Source organism: Pan troglodytes, chromosome Y (assembly GCF_028858775.2).
Source record: "Pan troglodytes isolate AG18354 chromosome Y, NHGRI_mPanTro3-v2.0_pri, whole genome shotgun sequence".
Lineage (NCBI taxonomy): Eukaryota > Metazoa > Chordata > Mammalia > Primates > Hominidae > Pan > Pan troglodytes.
This window is the reverse complement of record NC_072422.2, coordinates 11,824,061-11,844,752: the sequence shown is the minus strand read 5'-3', so window position 1 is coordinate 11,844,752 and position 20,692 is coordinate 11,824,061. Positions and strand designations below refer to the sequence as shown.

General features: G+C 36.2%; 1 protein-coding gene across 1 annotated transcript; it reads right to left on the bottom strand.

The window, feature by feature from the left end:
• Window positions 1-276: 276 nt before the first annotated feature.
• Window positions 277-6,629, bottom strand: LOC100615847 (RNA-binding motif protein, Y chromosome, family 1 member F/J-like). Its single transcript, XM_063805013.1, has 8 exons — window positions 6,506-6,629; window positions 4,383-4,497; window positions 3,318-3,428; window positions 2,764-2,874; window positions 2,213-2,323; window positions 1,180-1,290; window positions 1,001-1,089; window positions 277-500 (listed from the first exon to the last, which is right to left on the bottom strand). Exons 1-8 carry the CDS (start codon window positions 6,627-6,629, stop codon window positions 277-279), a joined length of 996 nt encoding a protein of 331 aa, XP_063661083.1.
• Between the last annotated feature and the right edge of the window lie 14,063 nt (window positions 6,630-20,692).

Here is a 20,692-nt window from a genome sequence, read left to right as displayed (position 1 = left end):
TATGAAATTACATTGAAAACAATTCCTTTTCCTTTGAATACCTCAAAAAATTCATGGAGGAAGTCAGTATCTACCTCTCTCCACAAAACCAACATGTTTCTGTCAGTAATATGCAGGTAACGATGCAGAAATAACATTTCAATTTTTGATTTGCAAACAAGGATTGGTATGCAATAACTATTATTTTGAATGCTTGCTTTAATATCTGCTCGAGTCTCCTTTTTCAGATCGACTCTCCCCACCATCTACTATAGATGCCACATAAAGTGAGCTACCTTATGCTTCACGAGGATCAGGGAGAACCCTACCCAGAGAAGGCGTATTCCTTTGGTCTTTTCTGCAAACATGCTCATGATCACAATAATGAAAATCACCACAGCTCCTTGAGTAACTCTCCCAACTTCTGCCATATCTATCTCGTGTATTACTATATGCATGGCAGGTGCTTCCACCATAAGACATCCGAGGCCCTCGTGCAGGTGGTGCATCATGAGAGGTCCCTGCAGGGTTGATAAAATAATATATGGGACTACATTTAAACATTTGTACTGCTATCATTAAAGCATGAATTAGTTAAAGTACTATTTGGAAATATCTGCTTTCCTCCGCCTTTGTTGACAGGATACTAATCAAGTCTTCAATAGTCAGAAGGTTTTATTTAAGAGAAGTGTAAGAGTAGTATTTTGCAGCTTAACAAACTTAATTCTAAAGTAAATGCTCAGTCACATTTTCTTAACGTTAACTGAAGTTCTCACCTTCATATCATTCCCTAGGCTTTATACTGATAATGAGTACCAGATAAGCACTGTTTATTTTATTATTTGTGCACAATGATGAAAATGAATAAATATATTTCTGGGATGATCAAAAAAAAAAAGAATACTCAATATTTAAACATGTTGCATATGTCCTTTACAATTTTCCTTAGAATTTCATTAAAATAACAATCCGGTCTATTAAATAAAATTCTGTAATTTACAAATCCATCCTGGACCCTTACCGTATCCCTGAAATGCATCTCTATAAGAACTTCCACGTAGATGTTCAGAATGATCTCTACAAAGGGCCTCACTGTAGCCATCGTGATAACTAAATTGAAAAAAAAAAAAAAAGTCTTTTCAATTTCCGAATGAACAATTTAAGAAATCCATTTGATAAATCCAGATAACATGACAGTACCTATATCCTCTAGAGGAATGTTCATCCCAACTAGAATGACCATAATCATGGTATGCATAGTCTCTAGGTGGTGGAGTATAATCCCTGGTTTCTCGGGAACTTGGACTATTTCTGCGTGCACAAGTTTAAGCAAGGAATGTTAAATTGTCAACTTGTAGTATCCAAAATAGAACTACATTACAACTTAAACACAGTTAAATTGCCAACCATCTAAATAAAATACCCACAGATCCCAAATGCCCAAAATGCCCAAATGCCCAAAAAGCACATGAAACAGATACTGATAATCAATGATGCAGGAAATGCATTTCAAATAAAAAAGGAGCTTCCACACTTCACACACACACACTGGAAGGGCAATAAATTTTCAAAAGCAGGAAATAACAAGTGTTTGAGAGGATGTAGATAAATTGGAGCCCTGACACAATGTTATTTGGAATGAACAATATAAGAAATCTATTTGATAAATCCAGAAAAAGTTACAGTATCTATATCCTCTAGAGGAATGTTCATCCTGCCTAGAATGACCATAGTCTCAGTATGCCTAGCCTCTAGATGGTGGAGCATAATCCCTAGTTTCTCGGGAACTTGGATGATTTCTCTGTGCATAAGTTTAAGCAACAAATTTTAACTTTTCATCTTCTAGTATCGAATACATGACTAACTTACAACTTTAAATTAAAAGGCCAAACATCTAAATAGATATTTCTCCAAATAAAATAGGCAAATGCCCAAAAAGCACAAGGGACAGATACTCATATTCAGTGATTCAGAAAATGCATTTCTTTTTGTTTTATTATACTTTAAGTTCTAGGATACATGTGCATGATGAGTTAATGGGTGCAGAAAATGCATTTCAAATCCAAAATGAGATATCATATTTCACACACACAGATGAATGGCAATAAATTTTCAAAAGCAGGAAATAAAAAGTGTTTGAGAGGATGTAGATAAATTGGAGCCCTGATACAATGTTAGTTGGAATGAACAATTTGAGAAATCTATTTGACAAATCCAGAAAAAGGTACAGTACCTATATCCTCTGGAATAAGTTTCATGCCGACGAGAATGACCATAATCACGGTATGCATGGCCTCTAGATGGTGGAGGATAATCCCTAGTTTCTCGGGAACTTCGATGATTTCTGTATGCATAAGTTTAAGCAACAAATTTTAAATTTTCTACTTCTAGTATCTGATATATGACTAACTTACAACTTAAACAAAATTAAAAGGCCAAACATCTAAACAGATATTTCTCCAAATAAAATGGGCAAATGCCCAAAAAGCACATGGGACAGATACTCATATTCAGTGATTCAGAAAATGCATTTCTTTTTTTTTATTATTATACTTTAAGTTCTAGGGTACATGTGCATGATGAGTTAATGGGTGCAGAAAATGCATTTCAAATCCAAAATGAGATATCATATTTCACACACACAGATGAATGGCAATAAATTTTCAAAAGCAGGAAATAACAAGTGTTTGAGAGGATGTCGGTAAATTGGAGCCCTGATACAATGTTAGTTGGAACGAACAATTTGAGAAATCTATTTGACAAATCCAGAAAAAGGTACAGTACCTATATCCTCTGGAATAAGTTTCATGCCGACGAGAATGACCACAATCACGGTATGCATGGCCTCTAGATGGTGGAGCATAATCCCTAGTTTCTCGGGAACTTCGATGATTTCTGTATGCATAAGTTTAAGCAACAAATTTTAAATTTTCAACTTCTAGTATCCGATATATGACTAACTTACAACTTAAACAAAATTAAAAGGCCAAACATCTAAATAGATATTTCTCCAAATAAAATGGGCAAATGCCCAAGATGCACACGGGACAGATACACATATTCAGTGATTCAGAAAATGCATTTCTTTTTTTTTTATTATTATACTTTAAGTTCTAGGGTACATGTGCATGATGAGTTAATGGGTGCAGAAAATGCATTTCAAATCCAGAATGGGATATCATATTTCACACACACACACTGGAAGGGCAATAAATTTTCAAAAGCAGGAAATAACAAGTGTTTGAGAGGATGTAGATAAATTGGAGCCCTGATAGAACGTTAGTTGGAATGAACAATTTAAGAAATCTATTTGACAAATCCAGAAAAAGTTACAGTACCTATATCCTCTAGAGGAATGTTCATCCCGATTAGAATGACCATTATCACGGTATGCATAGCCTCTAGATGGTGGAGCATAATCCCTCGTTTCTTGGCAACTTGGATGATTTCTGTGTGCATAAGTTTAAGCAACAAATTTTAAATTTTCAACTTCTAGTATCCAATACATGACTAACTTACAACTTAAACAAAATTAAAAGGCCAAACTTCTAAACAGTTTTTCCGCAAATAAAATCGGCAAATGCCCAAAAAGCACATGGGACAGATACTCATATTCAGTGATGCAGAAAATGCATTTCTTTTTGTTTTATTATACTTTAAGTTCTAGGATACAAGTGCATGATGAGTTAATGGGTGCAGAAAATGCATTTCAAATCCAAAATGGGATATCATATTTCAAACACACATTGGAATGGCAATAAACTTCAAACAGCAGGAAATAACAAGTGTTTGAGAGGATGTAGATCAATTGGAATGCTGATACAATGCTAGGTTGGAACGGAAAATGATGCAGCTACTATGGAGAAATGTGGTGGTTCCTCAAGAAAACAAACATCATTATCATAGGACCATGCAATTCCACTCATATACACCCAGAACCGAATAGGCATACTCAAACAAATATTGGAGCGTAGAAATACTCGGGTGGAAACAACCCAGATAAAATAATGGGTTAATAGCTTGTGGAAAGAGTGAAGTGCTATGATGTAAATGAACCTTCAGGACATCATGCAAAAGGAGAGGAGACAAATACAAAAAGTCATGTAGTGTTTGAGCACATTAACATTAAATACCCACAACAGGTAAGTTCAGAGGCAGAACACTGACTGGTGTTATCTAGCAGCTGAGGAAAAGGAGAAACTGGGAGGGACTGCTTAACTGGTAGTTGGAGTTTTAATTTGGAGTAATGAAAATGTTCTGGAAGCCGATGGAGGTAGTTGTTGCCTAGCACAGAACGTGTTAAACACCACTTAACTGTTCACCTTATAATATTTAATTTTGTTATGTGAATTTCATCACCACAGAAAAAAAAAATCAACTGTGTTTTTTAATTTTTCCTTTACCCATCGTTAGTTGCATAACCATCATATCTTGGTGACATGCGATCATTTCTCCAGGAAGATATTGTCCCTCTGCGTGGAGGAACTCCATAATTCTCTCTTCTTTGTGACATGGGACCTGTAACATTCAAATGATGGAACATTACGTAAAGAACACCAAATCTGAAACGCTATTTTCTCTTCTCTCAAACAACTTTTTAAAATTATTTCTTCTATGACTCCATTCTTTGTTTCCTAAATTACTAGACAGACATGACACTGTGAATATTTCTCATGGCTTTGGATAATCCCATGGCTTCCACAAGGCCAGTTCTTCTAATGAAGCTGAAGGCAAACATTAATGCTTAGGTAAAAGTTCATTTGTAATGGTTAGTAACTACTTAGTTCTTATTTTCCTTTTCATGTAAATTACTGATGACTGTGAGTGACACAGGGAAAACACGTAAAACCATCAAACTCTTCACTGATTTTAAAGTTTACATACATTGTCCTTTCTCAGCCAAAGAAGGTAGATTTTCCAATATCATTCAGTCCATCTCACACACACATAAATACAGCTACCTTTAAATGACTATATGCTAAATGTTTACATAAAAGTTCTTTATCTCTAACTGGTTGGCTCTATCTTAAATGTTGACAAATTTAAATGTATTAGTGAAGATTTTCTAATGATGGTCAGGATTTGCTTTTACTGCAAAGAAAGCAATGCTATGCAAGGGGTCATTACAACATTGTTGCTATTTCAAAATAGAAAGTTTCTCCTTTAATATATTCTTCACTTGCTATTCCTTAGAGGTCAGTGTTTCACATATGATACCTTCACTGGCTAATTTTCCAATGGAAATGTGTTGGCTTGGGTATCCTGAAGCCAATAAATACCTCCTTTCACCGATACTCTACGTATGAAATGTAAAATTGAAAATGGCAGTTTTTAACTTCCTCCATATGTGGATGGAGGACTAAGAAAGGATTTTAATTTGCTCTGCTTAAACTTCCTTGCTAAGAACTTTTATTTATTGTCTTATTTTCTTCTGCTCAGTCTGCAGTCTTACAATTCTCAAAAGTATTACTTGCATTCAACCCTACTGCTCACCTCATGTTGCTTAGTTCTAAATTCCTCAAATAATTTCAAATCTTACACTAAGGACCTTGTGTTAATGTTTAAACATCCCGGTACAATCTCAATTACTGATTTACATACACCTATATTTCACAACTCTGCATTTCTGTGATATCCACTTAATTTAAGAATTTTGGACTCCTACGTGTCTACCTCTCGAGCCTTAAATTTATTTTTAAATCATATTTAAGCCCAATGACTCCTTGTCTGCTAAATGCTCTTGTAGTTCTTTTGAATCTTCATGCAAGCAGTGAGTATGGCTTGCACATATGCATTACTGAGGTCTCAGAAGCTGGATGGCCAGGCTTAGCGGCTCACACTGTGAGTGAGTGTGGAAGGCTGAGGCAGCTGGACCGCTTGAGTCCCGGGCTTTAACATCAGTTTTGACAATGTAGTCAGATCCTCTCTCTACAAAAACATAGGAAAAAAATGTAGCTAGGTGTGCTGCTGCATGCCTGTAGTTGCAGAAACTCGGGAGGCTGAAACAGCAGAATTGCTTGAGCCCAGGAATTTGAGGCTATAGTAAGCCGTCATCTCACAAATTTGAGGCTATGGTAAGCCGTCATCTCACATAGTGCACTCTCACCTAGTAAGAGCAAGACTCCAACCCGGCAAAGTCACCGAACAAGCAATTTTTAGAATGGGACACCAGGGGACTTAGGAAATGGAAGAATTAATTACATCAAGAAGCCTACCATCAAATAATACTGCTAGGAACTTTTAGAAAAATTAAGGGGAATTTTCTAGCCAACACAGGATTAAAAGGAATGTTGGCCTCACTCTAATCTCTTCTTTGATCTGCAATGAGAAGCTCAAGTATTTCTTCAACATAAATCTGAAATGTACCTAGTGAGATAGAAACTATAATAAAAGCTATCAATCAGCAATTATGCTCACGTATGTGTCACTTCCCTTTTGTTCAATGAACTTAAAGCTAAGCATTCAGGTAAAACGGCTCATTTTCAGTCATACAAAAACTACGGTCTTTCTGTCAGGTAGCATTTACCTTGGCTTCCCATCCAACTACTGCTTCTTGCCACAGCAGAAGGAGCAGATTTTTTCGGAGGAGGACCTCCACTTCTTGAAGATGGACCTCTTTTAACTGGAGTGAGTCCCCTAGAATAACTCATCTTGAGATCAGGAGTGTATCCACCATCATCTGTATTTCAAACAAAATCTTTTTAGTTAACTAACATCACTGTTTCTTAAATGGCTAAGTTTTAGTTGTTTACAAATATTTTCTACATTTTATAACAAATTCACATTTTGTCTAAACTAATAAAATTAACATTTTTATCTGAAATTAGTACAATTCAAGCAATATAAGTCCCTTTAGAGACTCTAGAAAGAAACCCAAGAATCATAGTACATTATTGTGAGAGAGAGATGTGGGAAAAGTAAGGAGTGAACAGGAAACAGATATATATATATATATATATCAGTAAAATATATAAGTATGATATACATAAAGAAAAAATATTAAAAGAAAAATGATCAATGACTGTTTACATAATTCTGTTATGAGTACAAATTTTCAAAGCATATCATAAAGGTAAACTAAATTCCATTGAAAGAAACTCAAAAAGTGACACATCAGAAAAATACATTATCTATAAAATTTGTTAACATTATATAGAATTCTTAAAATTTCCTTCTGAAACAGTAATTCTCACGTTAGACTATGCTAAATTTTAATAATCTTTAAGAATTGCATATTAAATAATATAAAATGTTTTTATATATCTACAAAAAATGTAGATATATGCCAATTGCCAAGTGGTGTTACAGTTTAGAATATGCACATTCTCATGTTATTGAACCTCACCCTGAGTATTATTGAACCTCACCCGGAAGATCAATGCAGACAAAATAACCATGAAGCTATGCATCTTAAAATGGAGCAAACACTGCAATTTAAACTTCAAAAAAATATCCAATTAAGTGCACATCTGGTTATTAAAACACAAAATTAAATGACAGATATTTGAAGGTTGGTTAATAGATAACACAAGTTAACCAATAGGTTTGTTTGTTTGTTTGTTTGTTTATTTATTTACTGAGATGGACTCTTGCCCTATCGCCCAGGCTGGAGTGCAATGGCGTGATCTTGGCTCACTGCAGCTTCTGCCTCCCAGCTTCCAGCGATTCTCCTGCCTCAGCCTCCTGAGCAGCTGGGATTATAGATGCACACCACCATGCCAGGCTAATTTTCTGTATCTTTTTTTCTTTCTTTTTTTTTTTTTTTTTTTTTTTTTTTTGAGTCAGAGTCTCCCTCTGTCATCCAGGCTGGAGTTCAGTGGTGCGATCTAGGCTCAGGGCAAGCTCTGCCTCCCAGGTTCACGCCATTCTGCTGCCTCAGCCTCCCAAGTTAGCTGGGAGTATAGACACCAAACACCACGCACTGCTAATTTTTTTTGTATTGAATTTTTAGTAGAGACGGGATTTCACCTTGTTAGCCAGGATGGTCTCTATCTCCTGACCTCGTGATCTGCCCACCTCGGCCTCCCAAAGTGATAGGATTAAAGGCGTGAGCCACAGTGCCCGGCCTAATTTTTTCTGTCATTAGGAGAGACGCGGCTTCATCATGTGGGCTAGCCTGGTCTGGAGTTCCTGACCTCGTGGTCCACCTGCCCCATACTCCCCAAGTGCTGAGAAGACAGGTGTGAGCCATCTCGCCCAGCCCATCCAACAGTTTTTTTTTTTTAATGGTTTTTCTTTTTTATTTAAAAATTGACCCCATTTCTATTGTGTAAATCGCTCATAAATACCGCTTTCAGTGACTTATCATCCAGCAAAGAAAGATACATACATATCTGTGAAGCAGTGGTTTTCAGACCTTTCCAGAGTCACAGACTCTTTTCAGAAACTAAAGTTCTGCATTTCTTAAATTGAAAATGCTTTATGGCAGGCCAATGTACAAACTCTCTGTATAAAAATTACAAAGCAATAGATTTGCATAGATGTTTGCACATGTATACACAAAAAAACCACATATTGCAAAATGAATCTTTTTTTATATATACTTTAAGTTTTAGGGTACATGTGCCCATTGTGCAGGTTAGTTACATATGTATACATCTGCCATGCTGGTGCGCTGCACCCACTAACTCGTCATCTAGCATTAGGTATATCTCTCAATGCTATCCATCCCCCCTCCCCCCTCCCCACCACAGTCCCCAGAGTGTGATATTCCCCTTCCAGTGTCCATGTGATCTCATTGTTCAATTCCCACGTATGAGTGAGAATATGCAGTGTTTGGTTTTTTGTTCTTGTGATAGTTTACTGAGAATGATGGTTTCCAATTTCATCCATGTCCCTACAAAGGACATGAACTCATCATGTTTTATGGCTGCATAGTATTCCATGGTGTATATGTGCCACATTTTCTTAATCCAGTCTATCATTGTTGGACATTTGGGTTGGTTCCAAGTCTTTGCTATTGTGAATAATGCCGCAATAAACATACGTGTGCATGTGTCTTTATAGCAGCATGATTTATAGTCATTTGGGTATATACCCAGTAATGGGATGGCTGGGTCAAATGGTATTTCTAGTTCTAGATCCCTGAGGAATCGCCACACTGACTTCCACAATGGTTGAACTAGTTTACAGTACCACCAACAGTGTAAAAGTGTTCCTATTTCTCCACATCCTCTCCACCATCTGTTGTTTCCTGACTTTTTAATGATTGCCATTCTAACTGGTGTGAGATGATATCTCAAACTGGCTAGCCATATGTAGAAAGCTGAAACTGGATCCCTTCCTTACACCTTATACAAAAATCAATTCAAGATGGATTAAAGATTTAAACATTAGACCTAAAACCATAAAAGCCCTAGAAGAAAACCTAGGCATTACCATTCAGGACATAGGCGTGGGCAAGGACTTCATGTCCAAAACACCAAAAGCAATGGCAACAAAAGCCAAAATTGACAAATGGGATCTAATTAAACTAAAGAGCTTCTGCACAGCAAGAGAAACTACCATCAGAGTGAACAGGCAACCTACAACATGGGAGAAAATTTTTGCAACCTACTCATCTGACAAAGGGCTAATATCCAGAATCTACAATGAACTCAAACAAATTTACAAGAAAAAAACAAACAACCCCATCAAAAAGTGGGCGAAGGACATGAACAGACACTTCTCAAAAGAAGACATTTATGCAGCCAGAAAATACATGAAAAAATGCTCATCATCACTGGCCATCAGAGAAATGCAAAGCAAAATGAATCTTAAGTACTGAATTACTTTTTTTGTTGGAAATTTGTAAATATTCCATCATAATTTGATAATACAACTAATGTGAAGTTCTGGGCCCCAAAGTAGAAAACTCTAAAGTATAATGAGTATAAATGAGTTCTTCAGAAAACCTGTTGAGTACAATCAATCAGCATTCATAAACTCAATTCAGTTTTATGTTTATTTTATTTCAATGAAAGTTATTACAATATTAAAATGAATTTTAGATATTAGATCAATCATTCCTAAAATACACCTTCATTACTTAGAAATAATTTTGCTTATCAGTAAGTTATTTTTCTGTTCATAAAGGAAATAAATGCAATTGAGAAATTTCAATATCTTCAAACTTATTTTCTTTCAATCCTGTGGTTCCATCTTTATCTTTTAAAACATTACCCAAGTGTCCTTCATGTGAGGGAATCCACCCTCCTGTTCTTCACTACTTCCTCTTGCAGATCTCAGACTTCCTGAAGGGCTTCTGTTTCTTGAAGAAGGTGGTGGTCTCTGTCTACCTTGACTTTGATAAGATGGTTTCTTGGCTTGTTCTATTTTTATTGCTTTTCTATCCAAATACTAAAAGTATTAAGGGTATTATGAATAACACTGGCACATTTAACCTAAGCACCTTTTACAAACATTTTTACATCAACTATAGTTCATAGTTAATTAGGTGACAGAAAGATGTTGGAAAAATGGTTTTTGAAGTTATATGCCTTTAAAAATGCTTTACTTGAGCAAAGACTAAAGCCATGGGGAAGTAATCTGGGCAGATATTTGGAGGAAGAGAATTTCAGGCAGAGAAAATAAACATTGAAATAATTATGAGACTAGAATTAAGCAAGTAGTCATACTCCCATCATTAGGCAAAATGAACAAAGGAAAACAGTTAAGTGAGATCAAAGACAAATCCTTTTGATTTTATTCTGAGTATAATTCTGGCTACTAGGAGAACAAACTGTAAGCTGCAAGTGAGCATCAGAATTAAGCAGAGAAACCAAACAAATGATGATGCTTAAACAAATGTAGTGGCAGAGGAGGTGATACATCCAGTCTTTTCATGTGACTGTATAAGTTGTGCTTTGCTTAAAGTTACTTGGCTTAGGGCATAAGTAATATTCAGTTAACTATGTTTTTTATGTAGGTGATTTTTTTTATAGTTTCTTTCCTCTAAATTTCTTCCAGGATTTGATTTCACTCTTTTAACCAGAGTTACAATTCTTTGTGCGTAAGTGTTATAAGGAACTCATGAAGTATGTATCATGTAAAATTTCTTACTTTCCCTCAAGTACTATGAAATTTACATGTGATAGAAAACTATAATTTATACTTATAATTTAATATCTTATAATGTAATACGTATACAAACCATATAATTTATATAAGTAATTTATATATAAGCATTCCGAAACTTATACAATATATGTATCTGTATATTTTATAATTAATATGTATGCATCATATATTAATGAAATTTATGCATTGATATATATTTATACATGTATATAGTATATGTCTATATGTATTTCTTTCTTTATATACTTTAAGTTCTGGGGTACATGAGCAGAATGTGCAGTTTTGCTACATAGGTATACATGTGCCATGATGGTTTGCTGCACTCATCAACCCATCATATACATTAGGTATTTCTCCTAATGCTATCCCTCCCTTAGCCCTCCACATCCTGACAGGCCCCAGTGTGTGATGTGCCCCTCCCTGTGTCCATGTGTTCTCATTGTTCGACTCCAATTTACGAGTGAGAAAATGTGGTGTTTGGCTTTCTGTTCTTGTGTTAGTTTGCTGAGAATGATGCTTTCCAGCTTCACCCATGTCCCTGCAAAGGACATGAACTTGTCCTTTTTTATGGCTGCTTAGTATTCCATGGTGTATATGTGCCACATTTTCTTTATCCAGTCTATCATTGATGGACATTTGGGTTGGATCCAAGTCTTTGCTGTTATGAACAATGCCTCAATAAACATAAGTCTGCATGTATCTTTATAGTAGAATGATTTGTAATCCTTTGGGTATATAACCCGTAATGGGATTGCTGGGTCAAATAGTATTTCTAGTTTTAGATCCTTGAGGAATCACCAGACTGTATTCCACAATGGTAGAACTAATTTGCACTCCCACCAACAATGTAAAAGCGCTTCTATTTCTCCACTTCCTCTCCAACATCTGTTATTTCCTGACATTTTAATGACAGCCTTTGTAATTGACATAAGATGGTATCTCATTGTAGTTTTGATTTGCATTTCTTTAATGACCTGTGATGATGATCTTCTTCTCATATGTTTGTTGGCTGCATAAATGTCTTCTTTTGAGAAGTGTCTGTTCATATCCTTCATGCACTATTTGATGGGTTGGTTTACTCTTTTTTCTTGTAAATTTGTTTAAGTTCTTTGAAGATTGTGGATATTGGTCCTTTGTCAGATGGATAGATTGCAAAATTTTTCTCCCATTCTGTAGGTTGCCTGTTCACTCTAATAATAGTTTCTTTTGCTGTTTGAAACTCTTTAGTTTATTTAGATCCCATTTGTCAATTTTGGCTTTTGTTGTCATTGCTTTTGTTGTTTTAGACACAAAGTGTTTACTCATGTCTGTGTCCCGTATGGTATTTCCTATGTTTTCTTTGAGGGTTTTTATGGTTTCAGATATTACACTTAAATCTTTAATTAATCTTCAGTTAATTTTTGTTTAAGGTGTAAGGAAGGGGTCCACTTGCAGTTTTCTCCATATGGCTAGCCAGTTTTCCCAACACCATTTATTAAATAGGAAATCATTTCTCCATTGCTTGTTTTTGTCAGGTTTGTCAAATATCAGATGGTTGTGGAGGTGTGGTGTTATTTCTGAGGGCTCTGTTTTGTTTCACTGGTCTATATATCTGTTTTGGTACTGGTACGTTGCTGTTTTGGTTACTGTAGCCTTGTATTACAGTTTGAAGTCAGGTAGCATCATGCCTCCAGCTTTTTTCTTTTGGCTTAGGATTGTCTTGGCTATGCAGGCTCTTTTTTGGTTCCATATGAAGTTTAAAATAGTTTTTAACAATTCTGTAAAGAAAGTCAATGGTAGCTTTATGGGGATAGCATTGAATCTGTAAATTACTTTGGGCAGTATGACCATGTTCACAGTATTGATTCTTCCTATAATCAGCATGGGGTGTTTTTCCATGTATTTGTGTTCTCTCTTATTTCCTTGAGCAATGATTTGTAGTTCTCCTTGTAGAGGTCCTTCACATCCCTTGTAAGTTGCATTCCTAGGTATTTTATTCTCTTTGTAGCAAGTGTGTATGTGAGTTAACTAATGATTTAGCTCTCTGTTTGTCTGCTATTGGTGTATAGGAAAGCTTGTGATTTTTGCACATTGATTTTGTATGCTGAGACTTTGCTGAAGTTGCTTATCAGCTTAAGGATATTTTGAGCTGAGACAATTGGGTTCTCTAAATATACAATCTTGTAATCTGCAAACACGGACAATTTGACTTCCTCTTTTCCTATTTGAATACACTTTATTTCTTTCTCTTGCCTGATTGCCCTGGTCAGAACTTCTAATACTATGGTGAATAGGAGGGGTGAGAGATGGGGCATCCTTGTCATGTGCAGGCTTTCTAAGGGAAAGCTTCCAGGTTCTGATATTCAGTATGATGTTGGATGTGGGTTTGTCATAAATAGTTCTTAGTATTTTGAAATACATTCCATCAATAACTAGTTTATTGAGAGTTTTTATCATGAAGGGGTGTTGAATTTTGTCATAGAGCTTATCTGGATCTATAGAGATAATCATGTGGTTTTTATCATTGGCTGTGTTTATGTGATGGATTATATCTGTTGATTTGCATATGTTGAATCAGCCTTGCATTGCAGGTATGAACCCGACTTGATTGTGTTGGAAACACTTTTTGATGTGCTGCTGGATTTTTTTTGCCAGTATTTCATTGAGGATTTTTGCATCAATGTTCGTCAGGGATATTGGCCTGAAATTTTCTTTTTTTGCTGTGTCTCTGCCAGGATTGGGTATCAGGATGATGCTGGCCTCATGAAATGAGTTAGGGAGGATTTCTTGTTTTTCTATTGTTTGGAAAAGTTTCAGAAGAAATGGTAGCAACTCCTTTTTGTATCTCTTGTAGAATTCGGTTGTAATCTATCTAGTCCTGGACTTTCTTTCTTTTTTTTTTTTTTTTTTTTTTTGGTTGGTAGGCTATTAATTGCTGTCTCCATTTCATAACTTGTTATTGGTTCATTCAGGGATTTGACTTCTTCCTGGTTTAGAATTGGGAAGGTGTATGTGTCCAGGAATTTATCCATTTTTTTCTAGATTTTCTAGCTTATTTGCATAGAGGTGTTTATAGTATTCTCTGATGATAGTTTGTATTTATGTGGGATTGGTGGTGATATCCCCTTTATCATTTTTTATTGCATCTATTTGATTCTTCTCTCTTTTCTTCTTCAATAGTCTGGCCAGTGGTCTACCTATTTTGTTGGTCTTTTCAGAAAATGATCTCCTGGATTCATTGATTTTTTGAAGGCTTTTTCATATCTCTATCTCCTTCAGTCCTGTCCTAATATTAGTTATTTCTTGTCTTCTGCTGGCTTTTGAATTTGTTTGATCTTGCTTTTCTTGTTCTCTAGTTCTTTTAATTTTGATGTTAGTGTGCCGATTTTAGATCTTTCCTACTTTTTCTTGTGGACATTAAATGCTATAAATTTTCCCCAAAACACTGCTTTAAATGTTTCCCAGAGATTCTAGTATGTTGTGTCATTGTTCTCATTGGTTTCAAAGAACATCTTTATTTCTGCCTTTATTTAATTATTTACCTAGTAATCATTCAGGAGGAGGTTGTTCAGTTTCCATCACATAATGACATTATATATTACATATATATGTAATATATACATTATATATTTTAATACATCTATATGTAGAGAAAAAGTAGGACCCAGTGGTTTCTGGGATGCCTTGATAAGCCATCTCATAAAAGATATGTATGCGGCTGTCCTGATGACAGGAACAGGATCATAACAGGCTTCTGAGTTATCATTGAGCAGGTCTACCAGTTTCCAGTGACTGGCAAAGAGGCAAAGAACAGGACTACCTGCTGTATCTGAATGAGTAGAAACAAAGATAACCATTAGAAATACATATACACATATAGTATACATGTATTAAAATATATAATGTATACATTACATATATATGCAATATATAATAATAAAATGCATAGATATATATTATACATGTTTATGAATATTTATATTTATACATTAGTCATATAGCTTTTATGATTTATACATATATTAAATTATAAGAAAAAATTATATTTTTCTATCACATGTAAATTTCATATTACTTGATGGACAGTAATAAATATTACATGGTACATACTTCAAGAGTTCCATATAACACTTAGGCTTAAATAATTGTAACTCTGGTTACAAAAGTAAATTCAAATACTAGAGGGAAATTAGAGGAAATTTCTAAACAATAAAAAATCACCTACATACTCAACATCATTATCTGAATATTACTTATGCCCTCAGCCAAGTAATCTTAGGAAAAGCACAACTTATACAGTCATATGAAATAACTGTTTTTATCACCTCCTCTGCCATTATGTTTGCTGAAGCCATCATCATTTGTTTAGTCATTCTGCTTGAGTCTGATACTCACTTGGATCTTACAGTTTGTTCTCCCAGTAGCAAGAATTACACTCAGGGTTAAAGAACTTATTCTAAAGTTGACTGCATAATTGGAAGTAAAAAAATTCCTCAGCAAATGCAAAAGAACAGAAATAATAACAAAGAGCCTATCAGGACACAGTGCAATCAAATTAGAACTCAGGATTTAAAAACTCACTCAAAACTGCACAACTGCATGGAAACTGAACATAACATGTACACAGACAAAATCTCCAGCAATCAATTCCTTGTTACAGCCTTTACCTGCTGCAGTCACATGGATGCAAATGAAATATCCATCAGTAAACACTTGGAACCAGGCTGAAATTCCAGCTGTAAATCCCCTGATGCAGTCTAAGTCTCCAATTGTAACTATCTGGACAGGCTCTGAATCTCCATCCCCAAGTCCTCTGTTACAGGCTGAGACTGATGTAGTCATACCATGGATGCAGACTAATTTTTGGCAGTAAATCCCTGGACAAAGCCTACTGCTGATACACTCACACTGTCTACGCAGTCTGTAACTGTATCATTAATCTTCTTGTCACAAACTTTACATGGTACACTGAAAGCATGGACTCAAACTGAAGTTCTACTAGTAAATACCTGGAGAGAGGCCGTAGCTTCCAAAATTATAACTTGAACTGAATTTCCAGCACTAAATCCCTGGAAAGAGCCTGTTTTTTATACAGCTACAATTTGGGCACAGGCAGTATCTGCAACAGTAAAGGCCTGGGCCTTTACATGTAATTAATACCATCTTCAGTATTAATTACAGATACAGCCTGTATCTGACACATACATAAGATTGATCCAATTTGAATCTTCAGCAGTAAATCCCTGGATACTGCCTATATCTAATACATTACCATTGTGGACCCAGTACGTATCTGTAGCAGTCAATCCATGGATAGAGGCAATAGCTTCCATAGTCACACCATGAACCAAAGTTTTGCTTCTAGCAACAAATCCCTGGACACATCCTGTATCTGATATAGTTGCACTGTGGTCCCAGACTCAATCTTCTGCAGCCATTACCTCCACACAGCAAGTGTCTGACAAAATTATACTGCAGCTGCAGGCCTAGTCTCCAGTAGGAATTACCTGGATGCAGACTATATCTGATATACTTACATCATGGACCTATGATGAATCTTCAGCAGAAAATCAAGGGGTATGTGCTATAGTTTCCTCAGTATGACCACGGACATAGGTTATCCCTATATCAGGAAAACCCTGGACACTACCTGTGTCTGAATCAATCACCCCATGATTCCAGTCTGAGTCTCCAGTTGTAAACACGTGGACAGGGGCTGCAGCTTCTACAGACACCGAGTGGACTCATGATAATTTTCCAGATGTAAATTCTTATACACAGAGTGATATGGGCTCATTTTGGACAATGCTTAAAACTGAAGCGAAGAAACTCTGGGCATTGCCTGAAGATAAAATATTTATAGAGTTTCATTACTGCCTCAACCTGATACCACACAACCTTTGATCCAAGATGAAAATCAAGTGTCTATTTTATGGACACATCATGAAATTGAAAATATCATTGAATGGACCTTGTCTGAATTTGGAACACTTATATCCTCGATAGTGCGTGTGCCTGAGGCAGCAAAACCATGGTCCAAACCTGAAGCTTTAGTTAGCAGAACTTCATTTAGAACTGGAACAGAAAAAAATAAAACCTTGGGCTCAGCCAGAATTTCAAACACTGAGCACATTTACTCCATTTGGACCTGGTAAAATAGAATCCTGAACCAAACATAACACTACTACATTGAAAACATGGATCCAATCCAAAACTGATGTCTTCTACCCAATCTGTTTACCCAATCTGATGTAGGTTCAGTGAGATCCTGGACTATTTCTGAAGATGATACAATAAAACTATGAAACTGGACTGAAGCAGGCACAATCCACCCCTGGACTCAACCTAAAACTAATACAATCAGACTTTTGACTCATGTGAATTTCAAGCAGTCAGACCCTGGGCCCTGTCCTTGTCTGATACACTATTGTATCAGGCTGAAATGCAGGTAGCAAAATGCTTGAACATATCTGACGATCATACTCTGAGTTCCTGGTTTCAGACCCAAAACAATGTAAGAATAAATGTTACTCAACCTCATTCTTGAGCAGGTACTACCTGGATGCAGCCAGAATGGCAAATAATCCACCCATGGAACCAATCTGAAAAGAATGCAGTCAGACCCTGGACCAAGTCTGAAGGTGATGTTCTGCAACCTTGGATCTATGCTGAAAGCAATACAGTCAGACTCTGGGCCCATTCTGAAACTGATAAAATAAAACAATGTACTGAGCCTGAATCTCAAGCAATTAGGACCTGGCCTGAGGTGGGTATGTTGACACGTTTGTCCCCAACTCAAAACGATGCATTGTGGCCCTGGACCCAGCTTGAATCTCAAATGACACACTCCTGGACCCAGAATCAAGTTAGCATAAATTACCCTTGGATTCAGCATGTACTTGCTGCAATCAGGCAAGGGACTTACTCTGAAATTCATCCCTGGACACACCCTGAAGCCAGCAGAGTGATAAGACACAGATTCCAGATTAAAATGAATTAAATAAGATCCTGGAACCAAGCTGAGGCTGAAGTATTCCAAATTTGGACTGTAAGCGAAGGAATAAAACCACAAAACATGACTGAAATTGATACAGTCACATCATGCTTACAGACTCAACGTGAAACAGTTAGACCCTGGATTTATCCTGAAAATCAGCTGCTCTCTCCCTTGCCCCAGACTGAAGTTGCTATATTTTGACCCTGGGCTCAGCAAAGAGATGCTACATATTGAAACTGGACCCACCCTGAAACCCAAGCAGCGAAACACTGGATCAAGCAGGAAACTGATATAGTCTGATCTTCATTTTACGTTCCATTGAATAAAGGCAGATCATGAGCTTATTCAAAATCTCAAATAGTTAGTTCCTGGATCCAGCCTGAAGTTGATATAATTTCTGCTTTTAATCAGTCTGAAACTCTCGTACTAAGATTCTGGCCCAAGGTTTCATCTCCTGTAGTGAAACCATGGACCTTGCTTAAAGGAAGAACACTCATATTTTGGATACTACCTGTAACCGAAGCAGACAGACACTGGATCTGGTCTGAAGCTGATATTATTGACTCCTTTGCTGTTTTTGAAGCCGACAAAGTGAGAACCTTGATCAAGTCTGAAACAGAGACCCAGAATCCATTATAAGGCTGATATAATTGCATCATTTTCTCCTCCTGAAATTGAGCCTAGTGGAGAAACACTATTAATGAGTCATTTTGCTCCTTGTCTAAATGTATACCATTTTCGCCAGTAAAACTGTTTTTTCCCCCCAGGTTGGTATTGTATAGCTCTGTTAAATGAGATAACTGCCACAGATAGCCAAGATAAAATCAATTCTCTCCAACCAAGCCATCTTATAAGCATTTGGTTTCCTGGAAGAGTTGTTTAGCAGCACTATGGCAGGAAATTAAAAATTATCATGATTTTAAAAAGCCCTGATGTCTCATGTACCTCTCTTATCTCTCTTTCTTCCTCCCTTTTCCTTCTTCCTTTGTGTTCTCTTCCATCTCCATGTACACTATGCCCTTGTTGTTGAGTCTTTTCTTCTTGTACATTCTCTTCATTCTGCATTTTCCCATCTTGCTCAGTTTTTTCTCCTCTTGTCTATTATCCTATCCATAGCATCTTCTGCTAATTCTCTTTAGAAAATATCTTCCTCAACATTTACTGAAGAGCCCATTCTTTCTCATTCTTTTTCATCCCTGCATGCTGCTCCAGTCACTCTTTTAACAAAACCTTTCCTAATGCCTCAGTCTCCATCTGGACCCAAGCCTTGACAACAACCTCTTAGACATTAAGAACTCAATGTTTCCCTGGTTGAGTGTCAACTAGCTGTGATCTAGAAAGAAATTTTCCAGGCTTTCTGGCTCTTCAAGGCAGCTGTTATTTCTCATGAAACCACAGGCATCTTTAGTCTATTCACATGTTTGAGTTAATATATTTGGTACACAGACTTTTGTTGAACCCTAAAACGAGAGTTCTCAGACCTTTGCAAAACCAAAATTTTGGTTATTGTATGAATCAGCAGAGATGTCTAAATATTGAGAGAATATCTTATTTTTGCCAAACAGGATTTATGGGATATGTTTTATAAACAGAATTCTATTCAGACAACAGTATTTTAAAGATAGTCTTACTTACTGGAAAGGTTTTGTTATTCCACTTAAGGTATATGAATATATACACATGTTACTGGACAATAGTATAAGATCTTGAATATTAATAATAAGATACATTATATATATTTATATATATCATTTAAATTACTATTTGAAGGGAAATATGCAGACAACGTCTGTAGTATATCTAAAATTGTAGGATGAATAATGTATATTTCCAAGAATTTTCTCAGAATTGAAGATAGTGAATTTCCAAGTGTATTTCTAAAAACCTAAAATTAGATTTTAGAAATGGGAGAGTAGCAACACTAATTTCACTCTACTCCACATGTGTATTCCTTCTGCAGAGTGTGGATTATGCCTTGGCCATGTCCCCTTCTGTCCCAACTACTGGGAGTCAGAAATTGGTGAATTCTCTTGGACTGGTTCTGTGCAAGTGTCTTTCTCCCATTTCTGTGCTGGCTCCATACTAAGTGAACAGTGGACCCTTACCACAGCTAGATGTACATATTTTATGTAAGGCTGAGTAATTCATTTCAAGATTAAGATATCATTATAAAGCAATGATAACATTGAGATTGTTAATGAATATATTTCTTTTTATTTGTGTGTGTGAGAGAGACAGAGAGACAGAAAAAGAGACAGAGACAGAGTTTTGCTTTATTGCCCAGGCTGGAATGCAGTGCTGAGATTCATAGTAGGCTCAATCTCCCAAGATTAAGAGATTCTCCCACTTCTGCCTCCTGAGTACATGGGACCAGAGGCGTACACCACTGCATTTGGCTTTTTTTTTTTTTTGGCATAAATAAAGTCATATACTGTTGTCCACCTGGTCTCAAATGATCCTTGAAAATAATTTCTAAAGTAGTATTTGTAATTTATTTCTTGCCTGGACTTCATCTGATTAATGTGATCTCCAGGGCTTTTTTCAAATTGAATTGTGGAAATAATAAGAATTTTTCTGATTTTTTTTTTCACCAGAAAAAAACTCAGGAGACCTGGCCTTGGTCCAAGTGGGGCTTAGTCATCTGGATTCTGCCCAAGCTCAGACTGTCAGCATTGACTG

What these genes read in the sequence shown, in the direction of transcription:
- LOC100615847 (XM_063805013.1), bottom strand. Translation starts at nt 6,629, where the DNA reads ATGAGTTATTCTAGGGGACTCACTCCAGTTAAAAGAGGTCCATCTTCA. An exon ending in TAGTTGGATGGGAAGCCAAG is followed by an intron (nt 4,498 to 6,505) that starts GTAAATGCTACC and finishes TGAATGTTACAG; the next exon opens with GTCCCATGTCACAAAGAAGA. An exon ending in CATTCCTCTAGAGGATATAG is followed by an intron (nt 1,090 to 1,179) that starts GTACTGTCATGT and finishes TTTTCAATTTAG; the next exon opens with TTATCACGATGGCTACAGTG.